Raw genomic sequence first — 20,867 nt, 5'->3', positions numbered from 1 at the left:
AAAAATACAGTTATTTTTTTTTGCGCAAAATGTGATGCTATCCAAAATTTCTGGGGAGAACACTGATCATAATAAAGCTCTTTTGATATTTTAATCTACATATTTGATCTGTTTTGGGAATTTCATATCCTATTGGTACTAACATAGAACATGTGGTACATATTTAAAAAAGATATTCTCTGTATACAACATATATATAGATATAAAAAGATGTGGTATTAGTGCCAATGAGACAACTCTCCATCCAAGTCATAATTTGTAGAGTTAAACCGTTATAGGTCAAAGTATGGCCTTGGCTCATACCGAACAGCAAGCTATAGAGCGCCCCAAAAAAATGACTAGTGTAAAACCATTCAAACAGGAAAACCAACTGTCTTATCTATATAAAAAAACAAGAAATATTTATGAACCACATCAACAAATGATAACCACTGAACATTTCTATGTACCTACTTTGCAAGATCATCATGGGTAGTTATTTACTATTGACACATTTCTCAATGTTAATGGTCCATAACTATTGAATTGGTTCCAGTAATTTGCATGCTTTCATCATATAGTAATTTTCTTTCACATTTTATTTAGTTTAGACTTTAACTTATATTTAAAAGATCTTTTTGGTATCCAATAGTGTCACTTGTATATCTCTTCAAAATATTATTGATACCAAAACTTACTCATTACAGTGTCAATTACCTCCCTTGTGTAATAATGATTGTCTCCCCTTTTACAGATTACACCATATAGATGAACAGCCATCAGGAGGTGCAGCCCAAGATGAAGTAGATTTCTCCAAAGCCTTCCAGGTATTGTCAAGAATTTAAATTGTGGTGATGGATTTCGTTATAGTGTATATACTGTTTATATTCAATTGATGTCCGTAGATAAGGGCTATTCTTAGTCATTTTAATGTTGTTCAGCAAAAAATTGGGGAAACTAATGTAGAACTTTGTAGATTATATATAATTTTTGGGGTACTTATTTCCATGAATATAGGTGAACCACAATTTAGGTGTTTAACAAAGCTTACATTTTATAGGCGTAGTTTATATTGAAAATAGATTATACCCCAAAAAATTAGAATACATGAACATTAAATTTTTTCCTAATCCACAAAAAATATTACTCACTATTATAAAATTAACTTATGGTATTGGTTGAAAGAAAAGACTTCATCCTAGAATTTTATTTGTTCGTTATATTTGTTTTAATTTTTGTGAATTTCCTTTTTATGACACCAATTACTCAACATAGTCATGCAATACATTATTAAATTTTTTTCAGAAATAATGGCATACACATCCTTTGGAAAAATACTGTAGAGTATTATCAAATAAGAAAATTAACAAGTTTTCCTTTTAACATGGACACCAAGGGAAATTACACTGACTCAAGTAAAGGTCATATCGAAAAAGAACAAATATATTTTGTTCCCATAATAAACCACCTCTATATCATGTTGATATAAGGAATCAGATAACATTTTGAGCTATAAAAATGGAAAAGAATTGAATTTTAAGCAATATTATTTCAGCATGATTTCAAAACAATTTATTTGTAAGAAATATTGATGCATTTTGAAAAAAGTGAAAAAAATATTATTTCATTTTTATTGCCTCTAGAGTTTCCATCAGAAGAGATTGGTAAAAAAAAATATTCTGTTGTATTCATATTGTTCCTGAAGCTAATTCTGGTTTAATTATTATTTGCATGCTTTCAGTACATTAAGAAAGAAAAAAATATGTTCCAAAATCTTCAAGTTGCACCAAGTAAATTCCTTTTACTCAATCTTCATCTCTGAAGATTGAAAATAAAAGTGAGGTATTTCAGCTGAGAATTGATGATCGTTCTGATGTTTAATAACACCTTTGTATTGTTATATTTGATACCAACATCATATTGTAATATCCAAAACACCCAGCAGATAAATATGTAAATGTATGTGTCCTATACCATTGTTGTTTTACACACAGAAATATTTCAGATGTATTTATGATTGCTTAATTTTATTTTGTCAGTGTTTTTGAGAAAAAAAATCACAGTGATTGTATGTTCATTTTATGTAAATATTGTTTTTCATTGATTCAATTATGGTTAATAAATATAACTTACATTTAACACTTGATATTTCTATCGAAAACACAAACTAATTGTGTACAGTATTTAAGCTTCTCACTCTGTAATATAGATCTACAAAATTTGAAAATCCATGAAATTTAGTATTTTCTTAAAAAATAATTCTAGTTTGAATTTCTCAATCTCAACATTATGAAAATGAAAATTTTTATTCTTTTGCATGAAAAAAACCCCCAAATTTAACACAGAAAAGGAAATGCAAGGTATAGGTTAATTATATATGTACATCTCTATGTATAATAAACAAAAACCCAATAAGCATGATACGTTTGTAATTTTTCTGTTTATGCTTTCAGAATACAGAAGATCCCATATGCTGTATCTGTTCCTCAGATAAAGTACTGATTGTGGTGAGTAGGAAATTACTTTAATAATTTTAACTGAAACAAACAGCCAAAGACCACCGATGGGTCTTCAACACAGCGAGAAAAACCTGCATTAAGAGGTGGAAATGTGTAATAGTTCAGTGAAAAACATAAGACATACTCAAATCCAAAACATATAGATAAAACCAAAAAAAATAACAAAGCCAGAGGCTCATTAGTTCTAAAATTTGAATGATATTATGTTATATTAAAACAAAACACTCCAAAGTCCTATGAAAAACACAATGTACATTGTTATGCATTTCAGAAAGAGAATTGATTTGTTTACAATAGTACATGCTTGTTTTTTTTATCAATTAAATTTAATGTTTTATATTTGATTTCAGGGGAGAGAATCTGGAACACTGAACAGATACTCCATGCCAATGTTGTCACTGACACATAAATATGCCTTGAACTGTAGACCACATCAGTTATCTCTTAACTCAACTTCAAGGTAAAAGAAAATCAAATAATATATACCCAAGATTACATCCTTCTTATCAGGCGCTGTTAATTATGTGTATTGGCATATATATTATATATATATACTATTTCTTGTTGACTATTGTTAACTTTCAAAAAAGATTGGAAAGATATTTTCAGATACTTCAGTAAGGGTATTTTAAATTTATCGCCTGGTTCTTAATCACTTATTTTGAAACATGGTATAACCACATGTATCTAGATCTGATGACAGTGTTTGGACCAAGATCAATGCTAAGCATGCTATTTTATATCTTGCCTAATAGTTTAAAAAAACTACATATAATGGAAAAGTCCAACAAATTTAGATTCTGTGTATATATTGTCTAGTTTTAAAGCTGAAGATTAATTTTGATTTTTAAAGAGGGGGATGATATTGTATAACAGGAATATTTTGACTAAATAGGTTTGATTAAAAGTATGTTTATTATTTTTCAGTCGTTTGTCAATTATTGACATTAGTGGTGTGTTGACCTTCTTTGACATTGACACCAGGATAACAGATACTGACGGAAAAGAAGTTGTTGGAGAACATTTGAAGTTTGAACGTAAAGATGTTTGGGATATGAAATGGGCAGAGGTACGCTATAAATTTCCTCTTAATGTAATAATGATGTATTTTGACTGGTAGAGAGAAATGTTTCATAATTTTTTATATATTGAAATTTTCTTTTTTTTTGCCATTGTATTTGTCATGGGTTGTGTCATTTGATTTGTTACACCAGAAATTCATTTTGTCATACAATAAGAGTTTACTATTAGGCTATTTACAGTTTAGTTTAGATCCTAGATTATTTGACACTGAGGAACAGCTGGTTACCATTACACACATACAATTATACAGTCATGCAGAAACTCCATAGGATACCTGATTACAATTAAAATCCTGAGGTTAATATGGATATTTATACATTACATGGAATTAAACATTTATATCCCTCTTACACAGTGTTTGCCAAAAATACTGGTTTTTAGGTAAACAAATTTGCAGAGCTGTTAGGCAAAATGCCCCTTGAAAGCATGATATATTTGTATAGAATAACATGATATTATTATACAAAATACAAGCCTGCTTTTTAAACAATCTAAAGTTATTTTTCAAATGACGATTAAGAAATGCAGATTGTTTTATTTACTCATGATGTTGATAATTAGGACTAATCCATTTAAACATACTCCCTTCAATGGGAAGACACTCTGAAAAGAGGTTATAGCCATAAACAAATATATACACTCATGAATGAAGTTTCCTCCAGAAAATGCTGTGTACAACACTGCTACATTGACAGTTTTACAGTGAGTTCTTTGAATGGTTGAAATAGAATATCTCTGTGTTTTATATAATTTAACATAGTGTATATCTACAGTATAATAAAACAATTCATTTCAGGATAATCCTGAGTTGTTTGCTATGATGGAGAAAACTAGAATGTATATCTTTAGAAATCTTGATCCTGAGGTGAGCTACATTCCTTGGCAACATAGTTTGTAATGTTCATTTTGATTGGATAATGTCACCAATTTTCATAATTGATTCTATGAAAACGTACACACAAGTGCAGACCATGTATGGGAGATTTTAAACATATGATTGACGTTGCTTTCTGTCTATTTCATAAGATTGAAGATAACAAGATTTTATTTTAAGCTCCCATTGCATTAATTGGTGATTTGATGGTCACAAATACCTGTTTACTGGCTCCGCTAAATCGTTGCCAGTAAACTTAATCTTAATTTGTGACCATCAAACAACCAATTGATGCTAAAGGAGCTTAAAACACAATGCAGTTATCTCTCCTACTTGTATTCATTTATCGAATAAAACTATAAAAAGACATCCTGGATTACTGCAAGGAAATGCATTATTCTGGTCTTCATGTTTTATTATTTACACATTGCTAAAAAGACACTCAAATTGCAAACTTATTATTGCAAACTTTAGTTTTGATGTCAAGAGATTACTTGAAAATTAACAATCAAACAAAAATATGAGAATTTTTATAAAAAAACAAAAAATATTTCTGAGTTAAATGATAAAAATTTAAAGAAAATCAACCTGGAAATGATTTGAGGGAATTTTCTGTGAAAATTTTATAAATTTGTTATAATTTTTTGAGAAACCTTGAATAAAGAATGACTTTCTTCCACATATTGTTTATGTACAAATGATGCTTCTAAAGCTATGTTGATCTTGGACAGATAATAAATAATGTAATGTTCATATTTTTCAGGAGCCAATCTTAAGCAGTGGTTATATCTGTAACTTCAATGATCTACAGATAAAATCTGTCCTTCTGGATGAGATTATGAGGGATCCAGAAAATCCAACCAAAGAAAGCATGGCAGAAATGGAGATTAAAGTATGTAGTTCAAGATTAATAGAAAAAAATTAATAGTTCTTTCTGATGGCTAAAGATGATGTAAAATATAAATAAAAGATGATTGGATATAGGTCAATGAGGCAGCTTACAAACAACACAAATACACAAACAACATGACTTTGTATAGGTCTGACAAATGACAGCTATACTTGAAACAAAGCTTTAAATAGGTGTCTGACATTCTTCATCATATGATAATATATATATAGATGATAATTTTATAGAAAATTAAATAGTCAGATATGAACGCTTAGAAAATTGTACATGTGTACATGTATAATTCTCAAGACAACTCCTTATTTATATTTTCGTAAATTGAAGTTATGAAAGTACCCAAATTTAAGTCAATTCTTAAATTGGAAAATATAAAAAAAAAAAATTAACCCAGATGTTTTTTATATGAAAACTTTATATTTTACAAACTATTATTTTTCAGTCATTAAGAGACACGAGAGATTTGTTAGAAAAAGTTGGTATAGCTGATGCCCAACAGTTTATAGAGGATAATCCTCATCCAAGGCTATGGTTTGTATTTATTCTGAATAAAAGAGAACTATAATATATTTATACCCCACAGTGGGCCATGAATCTTATATACAATACTTAATACAACAAAACACAGATCAAGTTTGAATTCTGGTTACATCACTTTTATTGTTCTTCATTGAGTTATGTCCCTTTATAATGTTATATGCAAGCGAGGTATCATCAGTGTCCCATAGACACATTCCCCATTTATTATTAAATTCTTTAGTAATACTTTTGTGGATGTTTTTAGCAATGTTTTAGTTATAAATTATTGGGAGCAGGTCAGTTCAGAGGGGAATGGGTTACTATGACTATTACCATGACATTGAATAATTTAAAAAAACATTGTAGTTGTTGGACATTTGACAGAAATGTTAAACTTACAATTTTAGGCAATGTTGCATACAAATTAACTGTTTCTATTTTTTACAAGATTTAATGACACCTATCTTTTCTCAATGCTCGAATTATAAAAACATCGCAAACATTTCTGATTTTACAGTATTTAATCTGGAGAGAAAACCATGTAACCAATTTCATTAGATAATGACAATAATTTTCAAGCCTTACATAGTTCAGAAAAAAACAAATTTTCCAGGAATAACTTTTTTTTCTTGTTAACAGGAGACTTTTAGCTGAGTCAGCACTGGAACAACTGAATCTAAAAGTAGCTGAGCAGGCTTTTGTAAGATGTAAAGATTACCAAGGAATAGAGTTTGTTAAAAGGCTTGGTAATCTACAGGTGAGTTGAAAATGTGAGACACCCGGTTTAAAACCTGAAAGATTAGCCTCATTTTGAATGTAAAATAAATTTGCCATTCCCTGGGTCTAAAGTACAGTTTGTTTTTTTGTCCTGAATAAATCTATTGAAAAAAGAGATCAAAAATTATTTCAAGGTGATTTTAATGATGGTAATGTGGAAAGATAGTTAAATGATGTCATTGTAAAAAAAAGACCATTTTATGAAATAAGGTTCAATGACAGTTCATTTATAATTTTAAATTAATTTTTTAAAATAAATAAAGAGTGAGACCTTCTAACCATAGATTATTGTTGATCTTAAAAGTTTAAAATGGCATGTAAGTTTATCATTCAAAAATGGTTACTAAAGTTTTAAAGGTTTTTTTTTCATGCATTAATTTAATGTGTTTCACATATTTCCAGAGAGAAGATATGAAGCAGGCTGAAGTAGCTGCTTACTTCAGGAGATTTGAGGAGGCAGAGAGGAAGTACCTGGATATGGATAGAAGGTTTGTGATGTAAAACTTACAGCTAATTTGCTAATGCATGTAAAGCAAGACGTTGGTTAGCTTGCTTGATTTGTTGGTATATTGTACAATTGTAATTGGGATAACGTCCATCAAATTTAGATATAATATGTTCAGGTAAAGATATGCTTATATATAATCTTCAATGTTAATAACAAAGCTTAAATTAATGTTTATACAAGCAGAGCAACCCCACCAAAGTTTTACTCTAGAAGCATAGGAAATTAATTTAAATTAGCTGTAAATCAGTCAAGGATTACAAATTTTACGCTCAAAACAAACACCATTCTATTTCTTGGTTTATAGATGATAGCTTGATCATTACTTCCAAAAGAAATATCACAAATTTTTAAGATGAGTACAAAATGGCTTTAATTTTGATAAAGATTCTTCCTACATCTTGATTTGTAGTATACTATAAACCAACTATTTTTTCGATCAGATAACAGGAATATGAATCATTGTGGAATTTTTCATGATTAATAAATTTGAGAATTGAAAAAATTAAATTGCAGTGAAATTGGATAGAAAAATTAAACTTTAAAATAAAGTATCTGCAAAAATAAGTTGGTTAACAGTGTTCATTATTTTCCTGTCTTGGATAAGATTATTTTTTTTCAGCTCTTCCTTTACCAGGAAATTTATTTCTGTTTATTCTTTTGTACTGTAACTTTTCCCTCCCTATTTTAGAGATCTAGCTGTGAGCTTAAGGAAGAAGTTAGGTGACTGGTTCCGTGTTGTACAGTTACTAAAGACTGGTTCTGGTGGAGATGATGTACAGTTAGAGGAAGCTTGGAATGCCATAGGAGATTACTATGCAGACAGACAGAAATGGTAACATTCATTATTTTAAATCATGACTTCAAGTTATAGAGGAATGATCATATTATCAATTGATATTTAATATTTAATGATGTAGTTCAAAAATGAAAATAGGTCACTTTAACCCTAATTTATGAAATTTTGTTTTTAATGGAAAAAAATAACAGATATCAGCTGGCATTTTTGATGACTCTATTTTATTACATATTTTTATAGTGTGGAAAGAAGTGGCTAGCCTCATTAACAGTCTGCTATTTGGAATCTGTTTTAAGGAAAGATTGGTAAATTTCATCAATATCCTAGAGAACTCAACACAAAAAACTTAAAAATAACATTCCAACTGAAGTAAAAGAGACACATTATTGTAGTTAACTATCAATGTTTGTCGAGAAATCATATCAATATGTTCTAATTTTTAGGCAACAAGCTGTGACCTACTATGTTCAAGGTCGTAACCAAGAGAGACTGTCAGAATGTTACTACATGTTGGAGGACTATATGGGGTTAGAGAAAATGGTGATGGCATTGCCAGAAAATCATAAACTACTGCCTGTAAGTTTTAATACTAAGTAGAAAACAATTTCTAAAAAGTTTGACAATTGGAATTAATTTTTGGTGTGTTCATTTGTCGAGTGATTTTGTTTAATATCCATATTGTAGCAACTACACTTTTTACTAGCCATATAAATTGATATTTGCATCTTTAAAGTACATACTTTAATTGGATAATCTTGATTTGGTATCATCAGTCCAGTAATCAGCTCTTCTAATGGTAATTCCAGAAAGGTTAATTGGACGCGTGCAAAATGAAATAATTTAGAGACCTTTGAGGATTGTTTATAAGTCTAAGTAACAGTGCTGTATTGGAAAAATCTAAGACAGTTTAATGTACATTTTATGATTAAGCAATTGAAATAACTGCTAAAAATAGTGTTGTAATGATCATGTATTGTATTTTTCTTTAGGAAATAGCAGCCATGTTTGTTACTGTTGGAATGTGTGAGCAAGCAGTTAATGCTTACATCAGGGTAAGTGTCAGAATGTGTAAACAGTTTATGCTTATATCAGGGTAGATGTGAGAATGTGTAAACAGTTAATGCTTATTTCAGGTTATGTGTCAGAATGCAGATATCAGGGGAAATTTTTTCTTTACTCACTTGGTTTATACATAGAACATTTACGGCCTTTTTTTAATTTCATGACTGAAAATGTTCACAGACCAATTCTCAAAAATATATTAGAAATCTGAACGCTTAAACTGCTAAATGAGCTTACTTGATTCATCAGACAGATATGCTAAAGTTAAACAATTAAGAAAGCCTTACTAATAAACAGAATAGCACTAGACCAAACATTTATATATTTTAAACTATGTATTTTAAAAGAATTTTGGATGAGCGACCAAAAAAATATATAGAATTGAAATAAACCCTTAGAAAGTATCATGGTACTTCAGTTTTTATAGTAAATCATTTTTCCTTTAAAAGTTTAATATAAAAGTTTTTTTTTTTATTCAGTTTCAATACCTCAAACTTTAACCAACATCAACATTGTCACTAATATCAAACAATACAATCATACATAATGATATTTTGTCATATGTTTCAGTGTAACCATATAAAGAAAGCTATAGATTGCTGTGTCCACCTTAACCAATGGAATCAAGCTATAGAACTGGCTAAGACACATAATGTGCGGGAGATAGACTCTCTCCTGGCTAAGTATGCTCAACATCTACTGGAGAAAAACAAAGTGGTCAATGCTATAGAGTTGTATAGGAAGGCTGGACACTACCTGGAGGCTGCTAAATTATTGTTCAAAGTAAGTTTGTCAATGTTATAGAGTTGTATAGGAAGGCTGGGCACTACCTGGAGGCTGCTAAATTATTGTTCAAATTAAGTTTGTCAATGCTATAGAGTTGTATAGAAAGGCTTGACACTACTTTGGAGCTGCTAAATTATTATTTAAAGTAAGTAACATATGCGCAAAATCTTCTTTTTGTTGTTGCATTGCTGTCTCTTTGATATCTTGGATGGTCTCTATAGGGTTGACAGATTTCGGATTGTTTTGGTAAATTGTTTATATCTATTGACATGAGCTCCCTTTCTTTTTTTTTTATAAATTTTAAATTTTACGTTTCAGAGTTGTGGGGTTTCGAACAATATCTCAAAAATGCTTCAGCAATTGGGGAATTGTTTATAACTATTGATGTAAGCTCCCTTTTCATAAATTTCTAATATGACATTGTGAAGTAATCAAATTTTATTCTTCGAAAATGTGACTGGCATATCATGTGCTCATGGCACAGCTGTTCATTAATTTTAAATGTAAAATCAAACATGCTTTATTTTCTGATATCTATTGCTTATTAAAATGTAAATTCTGTAGACACCGATTGACTGTTGGTGTTTAACTCCACTTCAGCATTCTTGGTGATATCATACATTATAAAAACATCTTTTTTGGTTTATGTGTTGCTGTCCCATAGACATAATTTGTTTATATCATAATTAAATTGTAAAATCTAACATGGTGAATGTGTTTGCTAATTATTGCTAAAAAAAATTGCGACAGCAAATTGGAATTTTTGGAATTTTTCACACAGAAGTTATTTTGTTTCAAAATTTTCCCAATGGTGTACATATCACTGTCAGTTTATAGATATAGATATTATCCTTTATATTAATTATTAGGAAAATGCAAGAATATGCAAATACAAAACTTTTTCAAATGTCAGCAATAATGAATAATCTTGTTAGAGTGGGGTGCTCATTTTCGCCATATTTTTCCATGTTTTCATAGTTTATGTTCAGGTCTATATGTTTTTGAAGTGTACAGATATTTCTATATGAAGATAACTTCAAATGAAAAGTATTCTTAAGCTTGAAAACGTGTTTGTTTGAAAATAATCATCTGAAAAGTTAGAGTAAAGGGTGTAAGAAATTTCCTGATGTTTTGTCAATGGGGGACACATATTCGCCGTTTTTACACATCTATTTGAAACCAAATAACTGCAGCTTTAAACATGTTAAACAATATTTATCAAATCAATTTCATTATAGATGAATAGCAGACATTTCAAAGGCATAAAGAACTGAAATTTAGGGCAATCAGTCAAAGAAGTACTAAGAAATACTTCTTTAAAATCGTGTTTTTCATTCAGGAAAATGGCAGAAAATCGTTGTCCATTTTTCTGTCCTTTGCGGTAGGTTCCGCAATTTTGTCTCAGTTTAAAAAATATTTGTTATAAAAATATAATTTGACGGCATATTTCTTCCATTTCAGCCATCCTTTGAAGTTTTTACACCTCAAAATCATAAAACGGCGAAATTGTGTCCCCGGCAAATATGGGCGCCCCACTCTACATTACTATAAAATGTACGAACTTCACCTGTCTTTTAAAATAACAAAATTGTATTGTTTTATTTTTTTCTATCAACAGCTAGCCAATGAGCAGACAAAGAAGAAATTAAAACCTCTGCATATCAAGAAGATGTATGTTCTAGGAGGTCTACTGGTAGAACATTATCATGAACAGATGAAAATGACCTCAAGGGCAAAGGTCAAGGATAAAAAAGGAGCAATGGTAGGTCTATTTGAATTTTTTCAGATAAGACTAAAACAATTATTAATGCTTAATAAATATAATCTATTTAAGTATACTATGTAAACATCAGAGTAGTTTGGTTGTTTAGAATTGCTTACATCTTCTTTGTTTAAAATTTGGTGGATAGTTCTCTAATGGCTAATATCCTTATGGTTATATGTTAATCTTCTTTTAATAGGTCTACTACAATAGAATGGTCTACTTTTCTCATCAACTAAAAACCTGTGTGTCCTCGACTGATACTAACATCGTCAAGGACGACTAACACAAAAGATTACCAATTATTTTGTTGTATTTACTACTAAGTGTTTAACAGATATAATTTATAACTTTGTTATACAGGCGGCTTCAGCTTTAGCAGGATTCTTAGAAGAGGATGCTTCAGCCATAACAGATACAAGTATTATAGATAATGCATGGAGAGGTGCAGAGGCTTACCACTTCTACTTACTAGCACAGAGACAGTTAAATGAAGGTTTTGGGTTATTTTTTATTTTAGAACATTACACATTTGATACACACATTTTGTACTGACTTGTTTTACTATATTTTTGAAATTGATAGAAAAGTATGATAGATACTTTAATGTTTACCATGAATACACAACAAATATCAAAGAACATATTCATCTTGTTAAATGAATTACTATTGAGTTATCTCCCTGTAGTGTTAGGTATTACCTTAAATGAATTACTATTGAATCGTTATTATTTGTTCAGCACTGATTTTCATGGATTTCATGGATATAAGTAAACCATGTATTCTAATGTGCATCCAGTGAACCAACACATTTCCTTAAGGCTTGTATACAGAATTTTATGTATGAACTTAAGTGTCTTCAAAACTGCAATTTTTCCTGAATTTATGAAAAGTTGATACAAATAAAGACATAAATGAATCCCCATTATTTCTTTAATATCAAAATATAGCTAAAAGCAAATGAATATTTTATAACTATTTTCTTTGGTTTTCAGGTTATGTTGATGCTGCCATGAAAACTGCATTGTATCTTAGAGAATATGAAGATATCATAGACCCATGTGACGCTTATTCATTGTTAGGTAGGTTTTATCTGGAGTATGGGGCCTTGGTGGCCAATTGGTCTTAGTTGTTATACCACTGTAATCACTAGCTAGTCAGCACTGAGGTTGTGATTTCAAACCCCACTCGTGCAGGTGCACTCAATTCCAATCTTATGTGACTAGGATTGTCAGTTTTACATCAAAGGTCCATGGATTTCTCCCAGCACTCAGGCTTCCTCCACCAATAAAATCTGGTGGCCACAAACTAGCTCAAAAGTGGTATTAAAATACCAACAATCAATCAACAGGAAGGTTTTATCAATAGTGAGAATATGAAGTTTCTATATATCAAGTTTTTTCTTGGGTTTTATTTTTCAAGACTGAGGGGCATCAAAGTATACGAAAAAAATTGGCAGATTTAATTTTGGCAGTTTCCCCATTAAATATTCTGGTGGATTCTAAAAAACTTACCATTATTATCAAAAGAGCTCAAATGTACTTGTCTCATTTTATTTTTGCTTGAGGAAGTTCTTTTTCAAGATAATTGAACTTATAGCAAATACCTTTATTGTCAATTTCAATCAAGAAAGTGACTATTATTATGCTAAAATGATTTTGTTTTACACGAATAACTTCTCATTTATTGATAATGTTCTAAAACAGTGAATCCTTAGAACCGTTAACTAAGATGTTTGTCAAATGATTTTGTTTTACCTGAATAACTTCTTATTTATTGATTATGTTCTAAAACAGTGAATCCCTAGACTAGCGTTAACTAAGATGTTTGTCAAATGATTTTGTTTTACCTGAATAACTTCTTATTTATTGATTATGTTCTAAAACAGTGAATCCCTAGAATACCGTTAACTTAGATGTATGTCACAGATGTATTAACTTTGTGTAAATGTTATGGTTGATAAGTTACATAATCCATCTGAAGCTTTTAGCCTTTTTCAAATGATATTTATAGTTTTTTGTTCTTATGTTGTACTGTTGGCCTCAATAAATATCAGTTTTCGTTAATAAGTGGTTTAATTGACTTTTGAAAAACTTTTGAAAAACTGATATTTTAGTTTTTCAAATGGCAATTAAACCAAATATATCAATTGACAGTATTTGTATAATGTTATACTAATGTTATTACCAGTTCACCGTTTCAAAATCTAATGCATTCTGGGTAATATTTTCAAAAGTGTACACCAAAACGTCATGACTGGTTGAAAAGTTCCAAAACAATAGAATTCAACCAATGACGTGACATTGTTTTCATTTTGGGGTACAAACAATGAAATGACCCATGATTCTTTAGATTATGAAAAGGAAAATTGTGACGATGTTAAATTTCATATCATAATTTTTTTAATTTCAGCTTTGGCAGCCACGGCAAACAAAGCCTTCGGAATGTGTTCTAAAGCTTTTATAAAACTGGAAACGTTAGAAACATTAACACCTGAACAGAGAAATCCATATGAAGAACTAGCTCTGGAAATATTTACTAGGTATGAATAACAATAGTAGGGAGATCAGCCAAAATATGAAGTATTGAGAAAGTGCAGAAAATAATGAAAGAGCACCAAAAAAAAAAAGAGATTCAAGGGGCCAAAATTTTGGAAATCGGTCAAGTGGTTCAAAAATAGAAATTTTTTATAAAAGGAAAACAGTTTTAAATCAACCAAGTTTTACAGGCTTCCTGCCCGTCGTTCATTTGTTAGTTTACAATTTATAATGCCAACTACATTTAAATAGTAGCAAATACACAATAAACACACTCACATATTTTATGTATCTGATATGAATCTACTTGATATGTGATAGATCAGTAATGGACAAAATAACAAGTGAACATTAATTAAAACACTGTTCTTTGTTGCCTGACTACAAACAGAGTGTCAATTATAGAGCTTTAATTTGGTACTTAATGATATGACAAAAATCAGTCCTATGTGTACCAAATAAAGTGAGTTATATTACATTTTATTCTCAATAATTAACAGAAACAAATGTGATATTGGACTATAATCTACAATACAGACAAAAGGAAAATAAAAAAAATACCGAACTCCAAGAAAAATTCAAAATGTTAAGTCCCTTATCAAATGGCAAAATCAAAAGCTCAAACACATCAAACCAATGGAAAACAATTGTTATATTCCTGACATGGTACAAATTACCAATTGTGAAGAAGAACAAATGGTTTAATAATGCCTAACTGAAGCTTGATGGTTGTATGTATATGTTTGTAGACACAGTCCTAAAGATAACAGAGCTAACAAAGTAGAATGTACTAGCTGTGCTACAAGTATACCTGATTGGTAAGTTTAAACAATACACCTTATCACTATTTTCATACACATTATAGCTATTTTGATACACATTATCGCTATTTTTCCACCATTACTGGACATCAAAAAGGTTACTGTAAAATTTTAAGGGGAAATGACAAAGCAACCCAACAACATGAATAACTGAAAGACATCTAAGATTACAACATGGTCTTTTTATGTAGTACAGCTTTAAGTGTTCACCATGAAAATATATCTTATATAAACCAATGCATCAATTATCTTGTATGCATGAGTTTCTTTTAAGGGAGTTCACTTCTCAGTTTCAAAGTAATTAACTTTTCAAAACACTAGTTTATATTGATAGGGGACTAAGAAAGGAATCCAAAGAGCAAAAAAAATATAGAGGTCACCGTGCTCGTTTTCTATATATTAGCCATTGAAATTTTGGCAGGAAAATGTTCTCTCTTGACTTTTCATAGCTTTATTATTGACAAGTTAAAGTCCTCAAAAACTATTAAAAAGTAATTAAAATTTTAAAAGTTTTTAACAGACAGCTTATCATTATACATGTAAAAGAATTATAGAAAGAAAAATGGGGGTCACCGGGGAAAATTTGTTAATGCATTCAAATGGATAAAAACAGAGGATTCCGAAAATCTGACCAAAATTCCAAAACATGACAAGCCAGCTTCCTTAAATTATATTGATATTATTTTTCAGGTGCACAGTTTGTCCAAATTGTGATACAAAATTCCCAACATGCATTGTTACAGGAAGGCCACTGATGGAATACCAATTTTGGATGTGTAGCGCATGCAAACATCGAGCTTATGAAACAGAAATTTCTAATCGTCAAACATGTCCTCTTTGTCATACACAAGTTTAACACTATGAAAGTTCTTAGATATATGTATGAAATTTAATTTATTTGCTCTGAGAAAAAAACCATTCCAAATCTACTCTATTGGAGTTATTGACTACTGATATTTAATATTAAAACTTTGAACTCCAGTTTGACATTCATGAAAAGAGGAGAAGATATTACAGAGTAATTTAATTCTGATTATAATTTATTTTTTCTATATATACATTAAACAAAACTGACAAAAGTATTTTGTATTTTTGAAATGTCAAACTTTTGTCTGAAAATTTAAAATTTTACTCTAATTACTTATTAATGCTTTGGTTTTCTTCAAGGTAGATGAGATGAAATTGTTATTTTTGTATAATTTGTTGTAAACTTTTATTGTCTAAGTTATTGAATATCTGTTTTTATATCTGAGTTTTCCGTCCATGTGAAAATCTGACTTACTATACACAATAAAATTCTAAACATTGAAATGTTAAATTTTTTTTTGGGTATCTGCCTGTCAGAGAAAAATAAACCAGGATTTATTACATTTACTTATGTAATAGTTAAAGCAACAAAACCTATATTGGGCTCCATATTGTCATGAGAACAGCAAATTCATATTTAAAGGCATTGAATCAAGCATTCTCTCAAGTTTTCACAGAATTTGACATTTTTATATGTTTAACCCCGCCCATCTTTATGCCTGTCTCTAGTCAGAAATCTCTAGTCTTTCTAAATCCAGTGTGTTTTTTTTTAATTTTTGGTTCATTTATATGTTTCAAAGTTTAGTGTAGCTTCTATTTCCCTGTATACATTATTGTTTAGGGGCCAGCTGAAGCCAGCCTCAAGACAGGATTTTCTCACGGTGTTGGAGACCCATTGTCTGCCTTTGCTTGTTTTCTGCTGTGTGGTTGTTGTCTCTTTCATAAACCCCCTGTTTCCATTCTCTATTCAATAAAGTGCAAATTTCAATTTAACCAGGAACCAACTCCTCAACAACAAAATGGAAATAATAAACCAATCTTTACCTCCATTTCTTTTTGGTTTAGCCACATATAAAAATTTAAAAGGGTTTTAAATTCAGTTTTTTAAAGTCCTCACATGAAATCAAACTAAAGTGCCATTTTTCAATAAAACGAGGAACATAATTCTAACTCAAATCGACCCCAAAATAAATACTAGGTTACTCCCATCTATATTTTCTATCAGCTAAAAAGTTTCCAACCAGGTAAAGGAAAAACAAGTTTCCATCAATAAACTACTATTTTCTATGTAAAGTAACAGTGACATTGAACTTTGACCTATAGCTATTGACCCCAAGTAAACAATAATCTACCACTTTTTGTGTTTTTCATCTTTATAAGGACACAGGCACAGGGACAAAGTAAAGGCTTCTGAATTTGAGAAGGTATAAAGTGGGCAAACAAAACCCATGTGTGGAAGAAAACACATACACCATTATCTAAAAAATTAAGTTTGAAAAGTCAATAGTGAACACAGCATTTAAAGCAGACTGCTTGTACATGTGGTGTCTTGTGTCCGAAAACTGCAAACTTAGGTCAACATTGGTGAATACCACATCTTCTAATTTTTATAAATTCTAAATCCAGGATGTTTTCCTGACAACTTTGTTTCAAGAGAAGAGAAGAAGGACACCAAATAGAGAATAAAGACTATAAGTAAAAAAAAGACTGAAAAAAACATGGCAAAAAAGTATAAAAAATACAAGTCTTAAAACACTACAAATCAAGAATGTGTCTCTAGTACACAGATGCCCCATCTGCACTATCATTTTCTATGTTCAATGGACCGTGAAAATGGGGGAAATCATAATCATAAGGAACATGTGTACTAAGTTTCAAGTTGATTGGACTTCAACTTCTTCAATAACTACCTTGACCAAAAACTTTAACCTAAAACAGGATGGACAGACGAATGCACAGCCAGAAAACATAATGCCTGTAAATGGGACATAAAAAAGTAAACATCAACACAAATCCCACCAAATATTGGTATTGATATCAGGTGCTCGTTATAAAACGAAAAATATATCAAAGCTAATATAAATCTGTAAATGCAGTGTAAGAAAACTGTCTGACATATTTGGTTCACAGTATTTCAAAGGTTCATACAGTTACTGTAAAGTTGATTAATCAGACTGGAAGACCATTTAAGAAAATCTCACACCCTGGTACATAGTAACATCATCATTTACGCTGTATGGTACATCTATGATCTCTATACCAAAAAAGCAAATTGAAGCCATAGACTCAAAAGACCAGCAATTAAATTTAAGATAAAGGAATACTTTATTTTTTCAATATCATTAATCAGTATCTTTATTATATCAATGTATCAATCTAACTAAATTAAAATTCTTGATGTGGTCTTTTTTTCCAGTACTCCTATATCTCTATTTTAATGTTGGATTATCAGTGTCTTGGTTTTTAGTGGTGTTTATTGTCTTTTTCTATTCATACATGCTGCCATATCCATAACCTTTGACATTTCTATAGCGATAGCCACCATGTCCCTTTCCTCCATAACCATAACCTTTACCCTTTCCTTTGTAACCATGACCATTTTCATTTCCTCCATAGTCATAGTCATTTCCTGCATAACCATGACCTTCGCCATTTCCTCCATATCCATAACCTTTACCATTTCCTACATAGCCATATCCGTTACCATAACCATGACCTTTGCCCTTTCCTCCATAACCTTTACCATTTCCTCCGTAACCATATCCGTTACCATAACCATGACCTTCACCCTTTCCTCCATAACCTTTACCATTTCCTCCATAACCATACCCTTTGCCATTTCCTCCATAACCATGGCCTTCACCCTTTCCTCCATAGCCATTACCATTTCCTACATAGCCATAACCATATCCTTTGCCATTTCCTCCATAACCATATCCTTTGCTATTTAGTCCATAACCATGACCTTTACCATTTCCTCCATAGACAGAACCATAACCCTTGCCATTGCCATCATAACCATGACCATTACTCTTTCCGCCAGAACCATAGCCGTTACCTTTTCCTGCATGGCCATGACCTTTGCCTTTTCCTTTGCCTGTGTGGCCATGACCTTTTCCTTTGCCTGCATGACCAGGACCTTTGCCTTTTCCTTTTCCAGAATCATATCTAGAGTCACCGTCTGAAAGTAAACAGTTGCAAACTTTTCATTATTACTGGTATTAAATTTAAGCATAGAAAATGATAGTATTGTCCACACCAGACTTTGCGTTGGCCTTTAACTCGTTTCCCGTATCAATATAAAAAAGGTGTTGTATAATTGCCAATAAGACAACTTTTCACAAGAACACAATGACACAGAAGTTAACAACTATCGGTCAATATGAACTAAAATAAGACGGTCTTATCGTTCCTTCAAATAAACTTATTCTAAAAGGTTACCAATTCAACACTGTCATTAGATCTTTGACTATTGTTTTATTGGTATAAATATTCATTTTTTTTATCATTAAATTAAAAGCAAACTAAATATTACTGATAAACATATGCACATTCATGGATCTACAATCAAATATTTGGGTTTGAACGTCGGATGAAGGTTTATCTCGAAAAGCGCTTCGGACGATAACGTATTTGTATATGTTTATGAGAGCAACTCAATGACAAAAATTAATAATTATAACATATTTATAGATTAAGATACAATAGACGGGTGTCTACACGAATTGTCAAACTCTAAAGTTTTCAACCTTTACTTAAATTCGATCAAAGTTGTGCAATGTATTTTTACAACAGATCTTCTCACCATAAACATTGAATAGCTGAACAAACAAAACAATGACCTAAATGTAGCTATGTCAAGATAAGAAAACAGTGTTTTGCATGAGGGAGATATGTTTTTGAATTTGAAATGATATAAAAAGTTGATACAGCAAATTTCAATTAAACAATGTCAGAATTTCCAAACCAGTGCCGAAGGATCGGCTACTGGATTGGTGACACTCTCGGGAACTTGCAATCCAACAGCAGAATTTACGCCGAATGATAGTAATGGTCCCAATTTTACTGCACCTCCATGCAGATGCGCATTATGACAACGATGATGCTCGAAGACGAAACTTTTTATATTAAAGTTTCCAGATTAAAAGCTACTGGTTCAATTATCAACAGAATTTACATAACTTTGATAGGTTTTGTTAACTTAAAAGCATGTAGAATTCCAGAGCCCCTCCTTTAATTAAAACATGAAAAATGAGCAATTTTGTATAAATATGCATTCAAGACCGACATGAACAAATTGCCAATCTCACGGTTAACCCAAACGGTAGCCATTCAAGCTTCAAATCTGAAATCAAAAGTTGACCACCACCTCGATTTCGACGATACTTTTGAAAATATTCGAAAATAAGCCTTCATCAACATTTGTACCTTAAATGAATAATAGATCACCATCTCGAATTTAACAAGGTTTAGAAATCTTATGTACCTAATGGATGTGATTAACCTTTTTTTTTTTTTTTTTTTTTTTTTAAATTATATTAAAAATAAAAAGAACACCCAAAATTAGTTCATAGTTCTTCGGAATCGCTAGCTCAAAAATTTTGGAAACCTAACAAAAAGTTATTGCTTAACTAGTATTTAGATATAAGCAACAATTTTGTTTTAAATGCCATCACTCCCCCAACAATTCGTGGATAATAACTTTTTTGTTAGTGTTAAAAAAATAGTTCACACTCGCCAAATTCAGGTATTGCTTTCTAAAATATATTCATTCTTGAAAGTAGAAAATATTTGAAATGATAATTGCGACGCTCGCTCTAACTTTTGCTTATTAATGTCCGAAGAAAAGTACTCAATTTGGAGTGGCAACATATGATACGGGACCAAAAGGTAATTTGAAGAGCACAGGAAACTGTAATTCAAATTCAAAATAATTGTGCCAAAATGTATCACTATGCAGAAAGGTAGATATATTGTAGTTAACTTACTTTTGTGATTCTGATCGACGTCCAATGTAGGGTTTGTGGGGTCCTCGTTTTTAGTTATGGTTTTGCGTATCCTTGCCGTGTTAACAAAATGAACACTTCCCAAACAAACAAACCAACAGGACAAAATAGCTACAAATTTCAT

At 30.7% G+C, this 20,867-nt stretch overlaps 2 protein-coding genes across 5 annotated transcripts in view; one reads left to right on the top strand and one right to left on the bottom strand.

Moving 5' to 3' along the window:
• Positions 1–16,241, top strand: part of LOC139499626 (WD repeat-containing protein 35-like) — a 33,993-nt gene extending 17,752 nt beyond the window's left edge. For 2 of the 4 annotated variants that reach the window (XM_071288368.1, XM_071288367.1), the window contains 20 exons: positions 734–806; positions 1,623–1,643; positions 2,433–2,486; positions 2,849–2,958; positions 3,426–3,567; positions 4,378–4,446; positions 5,219–5,347; positions 5,805–5,893; positions 6,521–6,638; positions 7,061–7,146; positions 7,855–7,998; positions 8,406–8,538; positions 8,952–9,014; positions 9,595–9,807; positions 11,429–11,572; positions 11,936–12,068; positions 12,568–12,654; positions 13,985–14,114; positions 14,859–14,927; positions 15,621–16,241. In XM_071288368.1, coding sequence (XP_071144469.1) covers positions 734–806; positions 1,623–1,643; positions 2,433–2,486; positions 2,849–2,958; positions 3,426–3,567; positions 4,378–4,446; positions 5,219–5,347; positions 5,805–5,893; positions 6,521–6,638; positions 7,061–7,146; positions 7,855–7,998; positions 8,406–8,538; positions 8,952–9,014; positions 9,595–9,807; positions 11,429–11,572; positions 11,936–12,068; positions 12,568–12,654; positions 13,985–14,114; positions 14,859–14,927; positions 15,621–15,786 — 2,173 coding nt within the window. In that variant the 3' untranslated portion in view covers positions 15,787–16,241. The remainder of the gene's footprint in view (positions 1–733; positions 807–1,622; positions 1,644–2,432; positions 2,487–2,848; positions 2,959–3,425; positions 3,568–4,377; positions 4,447–5,218; positions 5,348–5,804; positions 5,894–6,520; positions 6,639–7,060; positions 7,147–7,854; positions 7,999–8,405; positions 8,539–8,951; positions 9,015–9,594; positions 9,808–11,428; positions 11,573–11,935; positions 12,069–12,567; positions 12,655–13,984; positions 14,115–14,858; positions 14,928–15,620) is intronic. The other 2 variants (XM_071288370.1, XM_071288369.1) reach the window with 1 other exon arrangement.
• A 1,797-nt stretch (positions 16,242–18,038) lies between these two features.
• Positions 18,039–20,867, bottom strand: LOC139497393 (uncharacterized). Its single transcript, XM_071285606.1, has 2 exons — positions 20,726–20,867; positions 18,039–18,918 (listed from the first exon to the last, which is right to left on the bottom strand). The coding sequence occupies exons 1-2, from the start codon at positions 20,865–20,867 to the stop codon at positions 18,224–18,226; spliced, it is 837 nt and encodes a 278-aa protein (XP_071141707.1). The 3' UTR covers positions 18,039–18,223.

This window comes from Mytilus edulis, chromosome 12 (genome assembly GCF_963676685.1).
Source record: "Mytilus edulis chromosome 12, xbMytEdul2.2, whole genome shotgun sequence".
In the NCBI taxonomy this organism is placed as follows: domain Eukaryota; kingdom Metazoa; phylum Mollusca; class Bivalvia; order Mytilida; family Mytilidae; genus Mytilus; species Mytilus edulis.
The sequence above is the reverse complement of the archived record's forward strand: the minus strand, read 5'-3'. Positions and strand labels throughout refer to the sequence as shown.

What these genes read in the sequence shown, in the direction of transcription:
- LOC139497393 (XM_071285606.1), bottom strand. Translation starts at nt 20,867, where the DNA reads ATGAAATTTGTAGCTATTTTGTCCTGTTGGTTTGTTTGTTTGGGAAGT. An exon ending in CGTCGATCAGAATCACAAAA is followed by an intron (nt 18,919 to 20,725) that starts GTAAGTTAACTA and finishes GTTTACTTTCAG; the next exon opens with ACGGTGACTCTAGATATGAT.